The sequence below is a fragment of the Oryctolagus cuniculus genome, chromosome X (assembly GCF_964237555.1).
Source record: "Oryctolagus cuniculus chromosome X, mOryCun1.1, whole genome shotgun sequence".
NCBI lineage: Eukaryota > Metazoa > Chordata > Mammalia > Lagomorpha > Leporidae > Oryctolagus > Oryctolagus cuniculus.
This window is the reverse complement of record NC_091453.1, coordinates 126503941-126523021: the sequence shown is the minus strand read 5'-3', so window position 1 is coordinate 126523021 and position 19081 is coordinate 126503941. Positions and strand designations below refer to the sequence as shown.

General features: G+C 40.3%; 1 protein-coding gene across 1 annotated transcript in view; it reads right to left on the bottom strand.

Moving 5' to 3' along the window:
* The window catches only part of FMR1NB (FMR1 neighbor), a 45399-nt gene extending 26564 nt beyond the window's left edge, over positions 1-18835 (bottom strand). Inside the window, exon 1 of the mRNA XM_008273460.4 lies at positions 18422-18835. Coding sequence (XP_008271682.1) covers positions 18422-18740 — 319 coding nt within the window. The 5' untranslated portion in view covers positions 18741-18835. The remainder of the gene's footprint in view (positions 1-18421) is intronic.
* Positions 18836-19081: the final 246 nt, after the last annotated feature.

Below are 19081 nucleotides of genomic sequence, written 5' to 3'. Positions count from 1 at the left end.
ACCTAAATCTACGACCTGACACCATCAAGTTACTAGAGAACATTGGAGAAACCCTTCAAGATATTGGCACAGGCAAAGAATTCTGGAAAAGACCCGGGAGGCACAGGCAGTCAAAGCCAAAATCAACTATTGGGATTGCATCAAATTGAGAAGTTTCTGTACTGCAAAAGAAACAGTCAGGAGAGTGAAGAGACAACCGACAGAATGGGAAAAAATATTTGCAAACTATGCAACAGATAAAGGGTTAATAACCAGAATCTACAAAGAGATCAAGAAACTCCACAAAAACAAAACCAACAACCCACTTAAGAGATGGGCCAAGGACCTCAATAGACATTTTTCAAAAGAGGAAATCCAAATGGCCAACAGACACATGAAAAAATGTTCAAGGTCATTAGCAATCAGGGAAATGCAAATCAAAACCACAATGAGGTTTCACCTCACCCCGGTTAGAATGGCTCACATGCAGAAATCTACCAACAACAGATGCTGGAGAGGATGTGGGGAAAAAGGGACACTAACCCACTGTTGGTGGGAATGCAAACTGGTCAAGCCACTATGGAAGTCAGTCTGGAGATTCCTCAGAAACCTGAAGATAACCCTACCGTTCGACCCAGCCATCCCACTCCTTGGAATTTACCCAAAGGAATTTAAATTGGCAAACAAAAAAGCAGTCTGCACCCTAATGTTTATTGCAGCTCAATTCACAATAGCTAAGACCTGGAACCAACCTAAATGCCCATCAACAGTAGACTGGATAAAGAAATTATGGGATATGTACTCTTTAGAATACTATACCGCAGTAAGAAACAACGAAATCCAGTCATTTGCAACAAAATGGAGGAATCTGGAACACATCATGCTGAGTGAAGTAAGCCAGTCCCAAAGGGACAAATACCATATGTTCTCCCTGATCGGTGACAACTGACTGAACACCAAAAAGGAAACCTGTTGAAGTGAAATGGACACTATGGGAAACGGTGACTTGATCAGCATAGCCCAGACTGTTAATGAACAACTTAATACATTATCCCTCTTAGAATTTTTTTTGTCTGTTCTACTTAATATGAATGGTTTAATTCTGTAATTAATACACAGTTATTCGTAAGTGTTGAAAATTAACTGAAATGTGATCCCTGTTAAACATAAGAGTGGGAATAAGAGAGGGAAGAGATGTATAATTTGGGACATGCTCAAGCTGACTTGCCCCAAATGGTAGAGTTAGAAACATACCAGGGGACTCCAATTCAATCCCATCAAGGTGGCATGTACCAATGCCATCTCACTACTCCAAGTGATCAATTTCAGTTCACAATTGATCATAATGAAAGGACTAAGAGTCAAAGGAAGCACATAAACAAGTCTAGTACCTCCTAATACTAACCAATAGAATAAATAAAGGGGAGAGTGATCCAACATGGGAAGTGAGATACTCAGCAGACTCATAGAATGGAAGATGTCCTAAATAGCACTCTGGCCTCAGAATCAGCCCTAAAGGCTTTCAGATCTGGCTGAAAAGCCCATGAGAGTATTTCAGGCATGGAAAGCCAAGACACTCTGGCAAAAGATCTCTGTGAGTGAGATCCCAGTGGAAAGAACAGGTCTTCAAAGAAGGAGGTACCTTTCTCTGAAGGGAGGAGAGAACCTCCACTTTGACTATGACCTTGTCTAAACAAGATAAGAATCGGAGAACTCAGAGGGCTTCCATAGCCTTGGGAACTCATGACTGGAGCATAGGGAGATTACTGATGCCATAGACAGGAGTGTCAATTGGTAAAGTCAACAACAGGAGTCACTGTGCACTTACTCCTCATGTAGGATCTCTGTCCTTAATGTGCTGTGCATTGAGATTTAATGCTATAACGAGTACTCAAACAATATATTTCACTTTGTGTTTCTATGGGGGTGCAAACTGTTGAAATCTTTACTTAATGCATACTAAACTGATCCTCTGTAAAAAAAAAAAAAAAAGAAAAGAAAAAAAAGAAAAGAAAAGAAATTATCAACTCCCAACTTGACTCTCACTGGGATTAAACATGACAATAGGTCTGATCTGATTTCATCATCATTTAAAAAAAATCATCTATTATTTTTCACTTTATGTTTCTGTGTGGGAGCAAACTGTTGAAATCCTTACTTAATGTATACTAAGCTGATCTTCTGTATATTAAGATAATCGAAAATGAATCTTGATGTGAATGGAAGGGGAGAGGGAGTGGGAAAGGGGAGGGTTGTGGGTGGGAGGGATGGTATGGGGGGGGAAGCCATTGTAATCCATAAATCGTACTTTGGAAATTTATATTCATTAAATAAAAGTTAAAAAAAAATAGGCTAATAGGTAATATTTTCAAATGTCTTTAGTTATGGGGATGAAACCCAGCAATTATTTTCTGTGTATACTACAATTTATTTATCTGTTATCTTCAGGGAGATAATGAAACACTGCACCTAGATGATCTAGAGACAGCCTGCCATGTACCTGATTAAGCTCCAAGCTTGCTCTTGCTTTTACCCTGAGAGCACATGGTACAGCTGGAGAAGCCCTAAACTAGGAGTTGTTCTGATTCTGTCACCAGCTTGCTTTGTGCTTTCATGAGTCACTTTATCTCTTTAGACTTTAGGTAACTTGTCTCAAAATGAGAAAATTTCATTAGGTAGGTATTTCTCCTGCCCCAGTCATTTGCATTATTCCTTCATAACATTTGATTATTTGAATGTTATTCATTTTTCTCTGTAAACTACCTCACTTTTACATAAATATTATTTAGTTAAAGTGGAAACTGTAGCTTAAATATAAATACAAAACTAGCCATATTTGCTATTAAGAGAATTACAGGATTTATAAAAAAAATAAATATCCCAATCCCACAACAGCTGGGGAACTCCAGGCCAAATCACACAATTCCATCTGCATCTCCTACATGAATAGCAAGGACCCAAATACTTAAGCCATCACTTCATGTCTTCCCAGAATGTGCATTACCAGGAAGCTGGATCAGAAGCAGAGGAGGGGCTGGAGCTGTGGCATAGCAGGTGAGACCACTACCTGCAGTGCTGGCATCCCATACGGGCACTGGTTCATGTCCCGGCTGCTCCACTTCTGATCCAGCTCTCTGCTATGGCCTGGGAAAGCAGTAGAAGATGACCCAAGTCCTTAGGCCCCTGCACCCGTGTAGGAGACCTGGAGGAGGCTCCTGGCTCCTAACTCTTGGCTTTGGATCGGCACAGCTCCGGCCGTTGCGGCCAATTGTGGAGCATACCAATGGATGGAAGGCCTCTTTCTCTCTCTGCTTCTCCTTCTCTCTCTGTGTAACTCTGACTTTCAAATAAATAATTAAAAATCTTAAAAAAAAAAAAAAAGAAGCAGAGGAGCCAGGACTTGGACCAGGCACTTTAATGTGTGATGCAGGCATCTCAAATGGTGACTTAACCACTGTGCCAGATGCCCATTCCTCATTCCGCCCTCCCTCCACAAATCCTGAACTATTCTTATTATGTTTATTCCCAGGTATCACACATATTTTGCTATGTGAATATGATCTATCTTCCCATGTTTTCTAGCTGATTACTAAGGGATCTACTTATCTTTGTTCATGTATTTTCTGACCTTGACTATTGGTTATCACACTGTTCTTCAGTTTCATTCCAGATGAAGAATCATATTATAGATGGTTTAATAGATGGTTTTGTCTCCTCTCTTTCCAGTATTCACAACTAATTTTTCTCTTCTTTCTTTGCATTACCTAGAACTCTTAAAACTATATTAAGTAACAGCTATGATAATGAATGCTCTTGAGTCTTTCCTAATTTTAATGGGAATGTACTAGTATTTTATTATGAAGTTTGACATTAGCTGCTGATTTAAAATAGATATTTCTTATTAAATTAAAGACATTCTTACAGTCATGGCTTACTACAAAATATTGAATATGAATATATTTTCCGATGTTAAAATATTCTGGTATTTCTGAAGTAAAGCCCACAAGTTATAAAGGTCTAGGTAGGATTTGTGAATACATATTCCTAAGTAAAATTTTTCTGTAGTTTTCTTTTGTGTGCTCTGTAAGTAGTTTTTGGCATGATAGTTATATCTACTTCATAAAATAATCTAGGAAGGCTTTTATACTGTTTCCCATAATTACACAGTTTAAACATCACAGAAACTATTTGATAAATTAAAGGTTTGAGAGCATTCATCCATATAGTCTGAGTCTATTTTTGGAGGGAGGTAATCTCTTAATTTTCTACTTCTTCATGACACAAGAAGAGCGCTATAGTTGGAAGACTTTTATAGTTGGACTTTTGCACTGTATTGCCCTTTGTTTGCTCTGTGTGCACCTTCCCCAACTGACTGTTGTTGCTACTTGACTTAGCCCACCATATGAAGTGTTGCCTGGCAGCAGTATCCTGCAGCCTGAGTCTCCACTTTAGGTCCTATTTAGAAAGTGGTGTGTTCTCTGGAGTTGCTCCAGGATAGACTGGCCCCTCAACTTAGGGTCCTAAACTTCAGAATACTCTAGCCTCCAGCCGCTGCTGGAAAAGCTTGACCTTAGCCTGAGGTGAAGCACAGATGGCTCTGACTCCCCTTTCACACCTGGCTTTCGTTTTTTTAAGATTTATTTTATTTATTTGAAATACAGAGTCACAGAGAGAGGTAGAGACAGACAGAGAGAGGGGCCTTCCATCCAGTGGTTCACTCCACAAATGGCTGCAACAGCTGGAGCTGGGCCAATCCTTAACCAGGAGCCAGGAGTTTCTTCCGAGTCTCCCATGCGGGTGCTGGGGCCCAAAGACTTGAATCATCCTCTGCTGCTTTCCCAGGCACATTAGCAGGGAGCTGTATTGGAAGTGGAGCAGCTGGGGCTTGAACAGGTACCCATAAGGGATGCCAGCGCTGTAGGTCAGGACTTTAAATTGCTGTGCCACAGCACCAGCCCCTGACTTTCATTCTATATTTCAAAAAACCACCCAAGTTTCCTGCATACAGATGGCATATGGCACCTTCTAGGTTTACACGTTTTTAATCATTATCAAACTTTTGGCCATTTCAATCTGAAATCATTGAGGCAATTCAAGTTCCTTATCCAAATAAATGTCATCAGTGGCATCCTGAACAAGTCTTGAACATATTTAACCTGCCCTCCACCTGTGGTTTCTTCTCTACTCCAGGACATTTGATCAGTATTTCTCAAAGTACCACTAACAGTACCCAAGAATTTTAGGTGGAACCTAGATTCACAACATATGGATGTATTAATCTTTGTTATCTATGTATTTACTTAAATGTGTAGAAGAAAAAATACAAGTAGCGTATCAAACCTATCATGAAGCTGAACAAGACTGATATCATTTGGCATCTGGAAAACTTCTATAAAACCCCCTTTCATATTTCTGTTTTTTCTTTCCCAAGACAACTGTTCCCCTTCGCTTTCTCCCTGGCTCCAAAATCTCTCGTCAGCCAATGTCCTAAACTTTTCCTCAGATCATCTTCTCTGCAAACCAGTCCCCAGTTTCTTTCCCTTCCCCCACTGTTTTTCACATACAGAATAATTTCATCCTCTTAACATCTAATTTGCATCCTTACTCACATCAGCATGCTCAGCAAATAGTAGGAGTCAGCTTTCTTAAATGGCACCAGGAGATGTTTAAAAACCAGTTATTATTCCCTGTCACAAAGAATTTTATTTTTTAATTTCTCTGTTAACAAAAATGACTGAAAAGATAACTACATTTCAGAGGAAAAGAAAACCAGTCTCTGTGCAGAAGGCTTCATGGGCATGTGACCTGTGCAATGGTACAGAGTCCCCACTCCTGGAGAGGTCCCATGCTTGGATTAATGTTCTGCTATTGCCATCCTGAAATACATAAGAGATTTTGAACAAGGATTCATGCATTTTCATTCTGCAAATTTTGTTGCCATCCCTGCCCTGGTGTGAGGTCTGCCAGACAAGGAACTGAATGACTGCAATTGAGGAAAAAGAATGAGAGCATTGGCTAATGGTAGCAGTTTCAAAAGGATTTTTCTGTTGCTTTATTAAGTTGAGAGTCTCTCTGTTGTTTCTGAATTTCTGGACCTTGGCCTCAAACAGACCAAAATTTTCATTCTAGCTCTGCCACATACTAACTGATGAACTCTGCCTCAGTTTACTCATCTGCAAAATGGAAATATTTATATTGAAAGTATTAAATAAAGTCATATATGAAGGGCTTAGTGCAATATTAAATGAATATTTTGTTATGTATCTTTGTCTATTTTTATTGTTTAAATATTTAACTTTAGTAACATTATTTCATTCTCAGGATACTTCAGCAAATGGCAGAATTCTTTTTCTCTCTACCTTTCATATCAAAATAAAAAATATGTAATAATTATTTTAAAAAGGTGCATGGCTTCTATGAATGTAGCTATAAACCTTATTCAGGGACATAAAAAGAGACTTGAATGAATGGAAAAACAAAAACTGTTCTTATGTTTAAAATTTTTTGTAAAGTTATCAGTTCTCTCCACTGAGCCTACATTTAAATGAATCCATGCCTGCCACATGAAACAATGAATGTTTTTAAATTAATGTCAGATAAGTGAACATAATTATATAAGAATCTATTAGGATTTTTTTTTACTTGACAGAATGATTCTAAGTTTAATCTAAAAAATTCTTCAGAGGCTGCACTGTGGCACAGTAGTGTAAGATGGAGTGCTGGTTTGAACCCTGGCTACTCTGCTTCCAATCCAGCTTCCTGCTGATGTACCTGGGAAGGTAGTAGAAGATGGTCTAATGTTTGGGCCCCTGCCACCCATGTGAGAGACCTGGATGGAGTCCCTAGCTCTTGGTTTCACAGGCACTTTCTACCAAATATTTTTAAAAGGATTAATATATATATATATATATATTTTAAAAACTCCTCCAAAATAACAGTCTGAAGAGCTAACCGGTGTCTGAGCAACTACAGCACTTGAAGAAAGGAAGCCACAATACTGTATTTCCCTCTCCTAGCCCTGTAGAGTGGCAGACTTGCAATGAAAAGTCACACAGCAAGCATCTGTTCTGTTCCTACCAGAATCAGTCAGAGTCAGGGCAAAGCACAGATTCCTTGCATCTTGCAACTGTGGAAGTTTTGGGGCATTAGCCCCAGAGCTACACTCACTCACTCTACAGGATACAGAGGGATTTTCCACAGCTTCTGGGGACTAGCATCAAAAGCAGCCGAAAAAAAAAAAATTTGTTCCCACCCTGGGATATCTTGGGAATGACCCCACTGTACCCTGCAACACAAGGACTGTGATGGTATGTTTTAAATGTCCAAGTCCCACTGAAATCTACCTGTGGGCCTAGGGAAGAACCTACCTGTATTCTACCTCTCTGCACTCATATCCGTCAGAGCAAAATCTCCTGTATACCTTGTAATCATCCTGTAGCACTAGAACAGGATTCAGTTCACATCCCCTAGTTCAAGAACGAGGGCTGTTGACGTTATAAGCCACAGTACCAGTTGGACTCTTCTAGCAGTACCTGAGGAAGGGCCCATCTATGTCACATAGTCCTAGAGCCTAATAAATTGTTGCCACGAGCTCCAGCATCACTCAGGTTTGCAAGCCAAGAACAAGGCCCTGGCTGTCACAATCCCTAGGGAGACTGACACCAAACTCTGTGAACTGAAGATACATACCCTAGGAAATGTACATTCATCTCAAAGCCACAATTCTATCCCTACAAACTGCAGCAGACTACATCACTGTGTCACTTATGGATACAGCCGACATTAAGACAAAAGAAATCAATCAGAGTCTACAATGCTGGGCTCACCTAGAACCAAAGCCAAAGCAACAAGCCAAGTGACACTTTGCATTCCAGCTAAGCCATAAACTCTTTTTTTTTGAGGTAATAATAATTTTTATTTTGCTACAAATATACATACATAAGAAAAAACAGCTAAAAAGATACACACCAAAATATAGGCATTGTAGTGAGATCCCACTTGATTTTTATTTTACCCTTTGCTCATTTCTGCATTTGTCCCTTTTCTTACTGTGGTCTGCTGTTTGGCTCCCATCCCTCCCTCCAAGGTACAGGCCCAGGGAGAAATTTAAGAACATGGAAAAGTGGACTGAGCACATTCTTGAGTTAAATTAGTGCAAGAGAGTGATGTAAAGCAATCCAAAGTTAGATAAGGTACCAATACTCTCTAAGCATCATAGGTTGAATTACGTCATACTAGAGATGGGAATGGCGATAATAAGACCAGATGACTAGGTGAAGGCCTTACCTAGAGATCTAAGCAGTTTGATATGTCAATTACATTTCAAGGCAAGATATGTATTTTTTAAGCTGTACAAGGACAAAGAAGGAAAGTCGGAAAACAAGCTAGTCAAATTGTTATGCAATGTAGAAGGTCAATCTTGATGTCCTCTAATCTCAGAACTAGACATTTTTCCTTTCTTCTAGCTGGAGGGGAGAAGTAGAGAAGAAAATTGCTATGATTCTAGATTTGATTTTCCTAATGCCCAGTGAATAAGAGGCTACTTGGGAACTGCCACTCCTTAAGAAATTATCCACTCCACAAAGGGTAAGTGTGGGAGTCTAGGGGAGAAAATAAGGAAGTAAAACGGAAAACAAAAGGACAGCTGAAGGAATGGTGGTGGCAGGTTCCACACGGGGCACTGTTCCTATCTGAGGAAATGTCCTTTTCCAAAGGCCTGGACAGAGAGACCCAGGCAGGCCCTTCCATTTTCCATTCTGATCACCCTCATTTGCATCCTCACCACCATGTCTGTCTGGCTTGGGGACTGTATGTGGAAATCTTCAGTGAAAAATTTCTTGCAACTTTTTCATGGTTATTCATGCAAAGCCAGAAGAGTAAAAGTGGTATAGACTAAGTCTTCCCCACACACCCAAAATCTGTGGCAGGCCCAGTGTAGGCAATGGTGCAACGAAGAGCCATTCAGGATGGCTTTGCTAGAAAGATAAATGAGTTCATTTCCTTAGCGGTGTGAATCCCTTTGAGACAACAAAGAAAAAAGGAGTTATCACCTGAATTCCACTACAATTAAATGCAACACACACTAAATTAAAATACCATTTCACTTTAACACTTTTATATGCTTTAACACAGAAGAGTAATTTTTTTTAATGGTTGAGGGAGAAATAGGGTCCAACGTTGTGGTCTAGCAGGTAAAGCCATTGCCTGCAACACCAGCATCCCACATGGGTGCCAATTTTTGTTCCAGCAGAACCACTTCTGATCTATCTCCCTGCTAATGGACAGCAGTGGAAAATGGTCCAAGCACTTGTGGGAGACCCAGAAGAAGCTCCTGGCCCCTGGCTTCATCCTGGCCCAACACTAACCATTGAGCCACTCAGGAGAGAACCAGCAGATGGAAGAGATTCTCCCCCTCCCCTGCAGATCTCTCTATAACTCTACTTTTCAAATAAATAAAATAAATCTTTAAAAAAGAGGAATAAATATTCCAAATATTTGCTGTTTACTTTTTATAATCTGCTTCTTAGCCTTTTTTTTTTTAAGATTTACTTATTTGTTTGAAAAGCAGAGTGACAGAGAGGGAAAAAGAGATCTTATATCTGCCATGTCACTCCCCAGAAAAGGCCACAGCAACAGGGATTGGGCCAGACCAAGTCTCCCATGTTGGTGGCAGGGACTCAAGTACTTGAGCCACCATCCACTGCTTCACAGGTGCATTAGCAGAGAGCACTCCAATATGGGATGCAGGCAACCCAAGCTGCAGCTTAACCTGCTGCACCATATTGCCAGCCTTTCTGAGGTCAAAAATGAATAAAGTCTATCTAATAAAATAGCCAAAGGGAAGCAAAGTGGTGTCGGATTGTGCTGTACAGTTCTCTGATTCTGTGTGTGCTGTCAGGGTGAAATATCAAATGATAAATACAGAAGACAGAAGAGGGCATTTTCTGGGATCCTAAGACTGTTTCATATCTGCGTCCCTGCCTTTGAAATACAAGGTAAAAATGTGTAAGGCTGAAGGAGAAAACAGATTTGGATCAATGAGGAGGATGAATACAAACTCTAAAATAAACTGAATTACCTGGTGATCTCCCTCTATGGCCTTGTGTGCTGATTAACACATTCAATGGTCAATGTCCCCACATCCTAATCTTCAAGTCACAAAGGCAAAAAAAAAATTAAAAAAAAAATTCTGTGATGAACTTTTTCCCCAAAATCCCTAGTAATTAGGCTGTCATGTGTTGGTTGGTTAAATCTGATCGGTTGTCTTGTCTGCTTTATTACTCTGACTTATCTGAGTGGTGGGAGGAGGTAAAGAAGATCCCCACTGATTGATGAAATTCTGCAGTGCAGTGCAGGCAAAGCAGAATTCCATTAAAAAAAAAAAAAAAAAAAAAAAAAAAAAAAAAAAAAAAAAAAAAAAAAAACCACCTGCAGGGACACACCAGTGAGAACAGGTGGGGAAGAGGGAAGAATGAGACACATGAAATCAGACCTCTACCTACCAGAATGCACTTAGAGATCAGCAAAAGGAGCTCAGCCGGACACCACCCGCCCTGATAAACACTGACTTTCTGAGATAGGAGAGTGGCTTCATTTGACTTTCCAGGGATTGAAAATCTTCTCAACACAAAGAGCAAAAGCACAGGAAATAATCTTATAGGAAGACTAAATGAAGTCCTGTGGTGTCCATTAACATGATATATGTAATGAATTGAGACTTTGCTCTGTCGTCTTCTATTATGTTAATATAAAACTCATTCCATAAAGAAGAATGGAAGATTATACCAGATGTGCAGATGTTAATGTAGGGATACAGAAGACATGAAGAAGCAATGGTAGCCTGATGCCTCCAAAAGAATACCATAATACTCCAAAATTAGATCCTGACCTGCAGTGAATCTATGAAATGACAGATATAGAATTCAAAATAATGATTGTGGGGAGATAGAAATCACTAAGAAGAATCAAATAGAAATTTTTGAAATGAAGCAAAAAATATGAGTGAGAGCCTTAACCAAGTGAAGAAAAGAATTCTGATCTTGAGGACAAGATTTTTTAAATAATCCAATCAGTCAAATAAAGAGAGAAAATAATGAAAAAGAATAAAGGGACTGGTGCTGTTGCATACTGGGTAAAGCCACTGCCTGCAGTGTTGGCATCCTATATGGGTGCCAGCCAGTTCAAGTCCCAGATGCTCCACTTCTGGTCTTGATCTCTGCTATGGCCGAGAAAGCAGTAGAAGATGGCCCAAGTCCTTGGGCCCCTGCAGCTGTGTGGGAGACCCGGAAGAAGCTAATGGCTCCTGTCTTTGGATCAGCGCATCTGTGGCCATCTGGGGAGTGAACCAGCAGATGGAAGACCTCTCTCTCTGTCTCTACCTCTCTCTCTCTCTTTCTCTACCTCTCTGTAACTCTGCATTTCTAATAAATAAAAATGAATCTTTAAAAAAAGAAAAAAGAAAAAGAATGAAGAAAGTATGTGAAATATAGGATATCATTACAGGACCAAATATCCATACTACAGGTATTACTGAAGGAGAAGAAAAGGAAAAAGGCAGTGGTAACCTGCTAAATTGAGTAATAGTTGAAAATTTCCCAGACCTTAAAAGAGAAATAGACATCCAAATACAAGAAGCTCAAAGAACCCCAAGAAAACTCAACCAAAAAAGGTATTCACCAAGGCAATTTGTAGTAAAATTGTGAAAAGATAAGGAAAAGGAGCGAATCCTAAAAATAGTAATAGAGATGTGTCAGTTACATATAAAGGAAAACTAATTAGATTAACAGTAGACTTTTCAGCAGAAACCCTATAGGCCAGAAGAGAGTGTAATGATGTGTTCAAGGTCTTAAAAGAAAAAAAAATCCAAACAAGCATATTATATCCATCAAAGCTATCCGTTAAAGGTGAAGGATAAATATATTTTCCACATGAGCAAAAATTGAGAGAATTCTCCAGGAACCCAGACCAGACATACAAGAAATTCTGGGGGCTGGCGCTATGGCAAAGCAGGTAAAGCCACCGCCTGCAGTGCTGGCATCCCATATGGGCGCTGGTTCGTGTCCCAGATGCTCCAATTCCAATCCAGCTCTCTGCTATGGCCTGAGAAAACAGTAGAAGTTGGCCCAAGTCCTTGGGCCCCTGCACCCACATAGTAGACCTGGAAGAAGCTCCTGGCTCCTGGCTTCAGATCAGCACAGCTGCAGCCATTGTGGCCAACTGCGGAATGAAACAGCAGATGGAAGACCTCTCTCTCTCTCTCTCTCTCTCTCTCTCTACCTCTCCTTCTCTTTCTCTGTAACTCTTTAAAATAAATAAACCTTTTGAAAAAAAGAAATTCTGGAGGAGGTCATGCATTTTAATGAACATCATGAAAACACACGACACTTCCAAATTGACTAATGAACAGGTTTATCTGTATCCAAAAAACAAAATGACTGGTGTTAGTTCTTATTTTTTTTTAAGATTTATTTATTTGAAAGTCAGAGTTACACAGAGAGAGGAGAGGCAGAGAGAGAGAGAGAGAAGTCTTCCATCCAATGGTTCAATCCCTAATTGGCCACAATGGCCAGAGCTGCACCAATCCAAAACCAGGAGCCAGGCACTCCTTCCCGGTCTCCCAAGTGGCTGCAGGTGCCCAAGGACTTGGGCCATCTTCTACTGCTTTCCCAGGCCATAGCAGACAGCTGGAGCAGCCAGGACAGGAACCAGTGCCCATACGGGATGCCAGCGCTTTAGGCCAGGGCATTAACCCACTGTGCCACAGTGCCTACCCCTCAGTGTTAGTTCTTATCTATCAATACTAACCTTGAATGTAAATGGATTAAATTCTCAAGCCAAAAGAGGTAGGTTAGCTGAATGGATAAAAACCAAGACTCTGCTATATGCTGCCTACAAGAAACCCACTTTAGAAAAACACACATAGACTGAAAGAAACGGGCTCGAAAAAGATATACCAGACACAAAATCAATAAAGATACATGGGAGTTAAAACACACGATCAAACAAATGTACCTAACAGACATTTACAGTACATATCACCCAACAGTTACAGAAAACACAATATTTCTCATCAGCACATGGAACATTTTCTAGGATAGATCATATATTAGGCCATCAAAATACCAGTGACATTCTTTACAGAACTAGAAAAAGCAATCCTGAAATTCATATAGAATCACAAAAGACCCAAAATGGCCATGGCAATTCTAAGAAAAAAAAATCAAGCTGGAGGCATCACAATACCTGACTTTAAGGCATACTACAAAGCTACAGTAATTAAAACAGCACGGTACTGGCATAAAAACGGACATATAGATCAATGGAACACAATAGAGGGCCCAGAAATTAATCTATGTCCTACAGACAATTGATTTTGAGAAAAATACTCAGACCATACAGTAGAATAAGGATAATCTCTTCTACAAATGGTGCTAGAAAAGTGAATGTTATTGGGGCTGGTGCAGTGGCACACTAGGTTAATCCTCCACCTGCAGCACTGGCATCCCATATGGGCTCCTCTTCCAGTCCAGCTCTCTGCTGTGACCTGGAATAGCAGTAAAAGATGGCCCAAGTGCTTGGGCCCCTGCACTCGCATGGGAGACCAGGAAGAAGCACCTGGCTCCTGGCTTCGGATTGGCACAGCTTTGACCATTGCAGCTATTTGGGGAGTGAACCTAAGGAAGGAAGACCTTTCTCTCTGTCTTTCTCTCTCTCACTGTCTGTAACTCTATCTGTCAAATAAATAAATCTTAAAAAAAAGAAAATTGAATGTATATATGAAAAAGAATGAAATTAGATCCATAACTTTCACCATATAAAAAAATCAACTCAAGATAGGTCAAAGACTTAAATTTAAGACCTGAGACCATGAAATTGCTGGGAGAAATTATAGAGGAAACACTCTAAGACATTGGTGTAGGGGACAACTTCTTAGACAAGACCTTCAAGCACAGCCAACACAAGCAAAACTACACTAATGGGCTTATATCAAACTCAGAAGCTTCTGCACAGCAAAGGAAATGATCAACCAAATGAATATATATTCAACAGAATGCGAAAAATATTTGTGAACTACGTATTCAACAAAGGATAAACATCCAGAATATATCAGCAAATCAAAAACTCAACAACAACAACAACAAAAAAAACAATCAATTCAGCTAAGGAATGAGCAAAAGACCTCCACAGCTTTCAAAGGAATAAATACAAATAGCCAACAAATATATGAAAACATGCTCAACATCATTAGTCATCAGGGAAATGCCTCAAAATCACAATGAGATATCATCTCACCCCTGTCAGAATGGCTAATATCCAAAAGATCAAAAGTAACAAATTCTGGTGAGGATTTGGAGAAAGGGGAACACTTATACACTGTTGCTCAGAATGTAAATGAGTGTAGCCATTGTGGAAAACCGTAAGGATATTTCCTTTAAAAAATAGAAATAGACATGCCATATGATTCAGCAATCACACTACTGGATATATACCCAGAAGACATGAACGCATTACATCAAAGAGATACCTGCACTGTGGGGAGCAACTCAGACTAGACTGTTACTCGAATTAAGACTTATTCTATGCATCTGCTCTCCCACAATATGGCGCTGGGAGAGGAGGAAACAGCTTCTACACAGCTGCCTCCAGTTCAACCAATAAACTGTAGGACCTGCTCCTGATTGAAGGAGAGCAGCGTACTCGGCGTGTGGGTAGCAGAGTTGGGATTGGTGGAAGAGGACTATAAAGGAGGAGAGAGACAACATGCACCAGGAACATCTATCTGAAGGAACACCTGTGCAGCCCCCGAAAGAGCCGGCCTGCGGTGTGCCACTCCCCCGCGGAAGTGGGGAAAGTGGCAGGGGGAACCGCCCTTCCACGGAGGTGGAAGGGTCGGTAGCCAACCCGGGAAGAACCAGCAGCAAACCCGGGGAGGGCCGAGCAGACGAAAGAACAACGCAGGGTCCTGTGTCGTTCCTCCACGAAGACGGGGAGCGACACTGCACCACCATATTTACAGCAGCACTGTTCACAATAGCCAAAATCTGGAATCAAGGAATATGTACATTATCATATTAATGTATAAAGAAAATGTTGTATATATTCCCAATGGAATAACATTAAGCTATAAAAAGAAAGAAATTCTGTTTACATCAAAATGGATGCAAATAGAGGACATCATGTTGAGTGAAATAAATCACATGCAGAAAAACAAATACCACATATTCTCCCTTACATGTGGGAGCTAAAAATAAAAAAAAGACAAGACAAAAAAAAAAAAAAAAGAAATGCCTGTGTGTATCAGTATTGTGGCAAATATATTTTTGTAAAAGTTTTTTATACCTTTTTCAAACCAATGGTTAAGAATATCATATTCAGGGCCGGTGCCCTGGCTCACTTGGTTAATCCTCCACCTGCGGCACCGGCATCCCATATGGGTGCCAGGTTCTAGTCCCAGTTGCTCCTCTTCCAGTCCAGATCTCTGCTGTGGCCCTGGAAGACAGTCCAGGATGGCCCAAGTGCTTAGGCTCCTGCACCCACATGGGAGACCAGGAGGAAGCACCTGGCTCCTGGCTTCGGATCGGCACAGCTCTGGCTGTAGTGGCCATTTGGGGGATGAACCAATAGAAGGAAGACCTTTCTCTCTGTCTCTCTCTCTCACTGTCTAACTCTATCTGTCAAATAAAAAAAAAGAATGTCATATTATTTTAGTAATAATGATCTCTGATTACTTAATATTTATTGTATATGTGTGAAATGGTCACTTTTCCAGTCAATTGTTGTTTATATCCCTTGCCTATATTCCCACCAAACCAGGGTTTTTTGCTTTTGGTTAAACTTCTTATTTGGTGAAGCATTAAGCTTTTTTTTACTGTAATGTAAATTTAAACTATGTTATCTCAAAAACAGAAAAAGAAAGAATGGGAGAAAGACAGGCAGATAGAGGAAGAGAATATCATTATATTTTTATTTCTTTTATTTTTTTCTTTTATTTAATAAATATAAATTTCCAAAGTACAACTTTTGGATTACAGTGTCTTTTTCTCCCCATAACCTCCCTCCCACCTGCAACCATCCCATCTCCCACTCCCTCTCCCATCCCATTCACATCAAGATTCATTTTCAATTCTCTTTATAGACAGAAGATCAATTTAGTATACCCTAAGTAAAGATTTTAACAGTTTGCAACCACACAGAAACACAAAGCGTAAAGTACTGTTTGAGTACTAGTTATACCGTTAATTCACATAGTACAACACATTAAGAACAGAGATCCTACATGGGGAGGAAGTGCACAGTGGCTCCTGTTGTTGATTTAACAATTGACACTCTTGTTTATGGCATCAGTAATCACCCTAGGCTCTTGTCATGAGTTGCCAAGGCTATGGAAGCCTTTTGGGTTCACCGACTCTGATCATATTTAGACAAGGTCATAGTCAAAGTGGAAGTTCTCTCCTCCCTTCAGAGAAAGGTACTTCCTTCTTTGATGGCCCATTCCTTCCGCTGGGATCTCATTCACAGAGATCTTTCATTTAGGTCATTTCATTTTTTTTCCACAGTGTCTTGGCTTTCCATGCCTGCAATACTCTCATGGGCTTTTTAGCTGGACCTGAATGCCTTAAGGGCTGATTCTGAGGCCACAGTGCTGTTTAGGACATCTGCCATTCTATGAGTCTGCTGTGTATCCCATTTCCCATGTTGGATCATTCTCTCCTTTTTAATTCTATCAGTTGTTATTAGCAGACACTAGTCTTGTTTATGTGATCCCTTTGACTCTTAATCCTATCATTATGAATATCATTATATTCTTAGAATTTTATCTATGAAGTATACTAACTCTGTTAAAAACTAACTAAAAATTTAAAAATTAAAAGAGAATGAAATCACAGAACACATGCACTTTTTTAGAAATATATCATAATTTCCATATTACTTGATGCAAAGCTGCAGTAATCAAAATAATATGGTACTGGCATGGGAACAGGCACACAAGTTACAGAAAAGATTTGAGAGTTAAGAAATAAATCCACAAATCTATGGTCAACTGAATTTGTAAAGGAGTGTCAAAACCATTTAATGAACGATAACTAATCTTTTCAACCAATAGTACTGTGATAACTAGATATCCATTTACAAAAGAATCATTCTGGACCTATAACACATCATATATAAAAACTTAACTCAAAATGGGCCAAAAATACAAAAATAAGAGCTAAAATCATAAAACTCCTAAAAAAAATAGGAATAATCTTCATGATTTTTAGTTTAGCAAAAAATGTTTATGTATGATAGCAAAAGCACAAGTAGATAAATTGGATTTTCTCAAAATTAAACATTTTTATACATAAAAGATCTGATAAAGTGAAATGACAACTTTCAGAATGGAAGGGAACATTTGCAAATCATATATCTGATAAGTATCAGTATGCAGTATATATAAAGAACTCATAGAACTCAACAATAAAACCCAAAAGAATCCATTTAATAATCAAAGTATTTGAAAAGGCATTTATTCAAATACATACAAATGGTCAACAGTCACATGAAAAGTTTATCAATCTTATTAGTCATTAAGGGTATACAAATCGAAAACACAAGATACACTTCTCATCCACTAGAATGGCTAAAATTGAAAGGGGGTGGATAACAAATGCTGGTGAAATTGGAAGACTTGGACACTGGTGGTGGAGATGTAAAATGGTTCAGCCACTTTGTAAAACAGTTTGGGATATCCTGAAAACCTCAAAATGGAATTCCCATATGATCTAGCAATTCCATTCCCAGAGAATTGAAAATATTTCTACACAAGAACATCTACATGAGTTTTCATAGCAGCACTGCTCATAAAAGTCCCAGATTTTTCCAAATTTGATAAATTTCATAAATTGATAAATAAAATGTAGTCTATTTGTACAATGAAAAATGTGCCCCACAAGTTTCAACTTGGGGTGACAAAAATATTTTAGAACTGGGGAGAGGCAAGGAACACAAAAATTTAAACACACCACATTTCTTGAATTGGTTACTTTGAAACAGTTAATTTACGTGAATTTCACTTCAATTCTAAAAAAAAAATGAGAGAGGTGTTTTCTGAGGAGAATTGTGGAAATCTGGGCTTTTTTGAGATGAAAATCAAGGAAGGAAGGTGTTTTTCAAGGGGCTTTAGAGGGTAGGACTTTCTGACTGGAGGGGAGAAGGGGCAGGTTTTTATGAAGAGACGCGACAAAAGGAGGGACTTTGAAAGGTTGAGGAGGGTGGGAGAGTGAGAGCAGAAAGCCCTTTGGGAGGACCTGTGACCCGAGGGCCTGGAAGGCCATCAGGAGAGGACAAGGCGTGAAGGCCAGAAGGGCGGGAAAGCTGGTTGTTGGGACGCGTCATCGCCACCCCTCCCCCTCCCTCTCCCCCGACCCGTAAGAGCTGACGGGTGGCCAAAGCCGGTACTCACCGGGTCTGAGGTAATAGCACAGCAGCAGAAGAACCCAGAGGGACAGCGTGAGCATCCTAAGGCGCCTCTGGCCCCACATCCTGGCCACAGAGTGGCGCATCTCAACCCGCAGGTCGCGCAGAGACGCCCGCCAGCCAGGCTGAGGCACAGCAGCCATGACGGCCTTGCCTCTCAGATTCTTGGCCCCGGCATGTGACCCGGTAGCCGGTTTCTCTACACTGTGCTCTGCCTCACAAGGCCCCTGCCTTGGGCGTGCATCGCACAACACCCGGCTTTTGGAGCTAGTCCTCCCTTTCTCTGGCCTAGCCTCGGAAGGCATGGCTCTCCGCGTCTAGCTGAAACGTCGCCTTGCCCCCTAACCGTCGTTGTCTCAGAAGCCCTTGCGGTGGCCCGTTACCCAGAAATCCTTGGGGAAGTGATGTTCGCGTCACATGCAAATTCTCGCGAGGCTTGAGGCTGGTTCCCTCCTTTGACGCCTACTCCGTGGTTCCACGTGCCCCACCCCTTTTTAAACACTTGGACAGTGTCTTGTACACCCCTGCCCCCACTCAAGGCTGACCTTTTTAAGTGCTTGTTAAATGAATGAGGCTTGAGGCCCATGCCAATAGCGAGACTGCTTGTCGTACATCAACAAAAAGGAGTGACGAATTAGACTGTCAC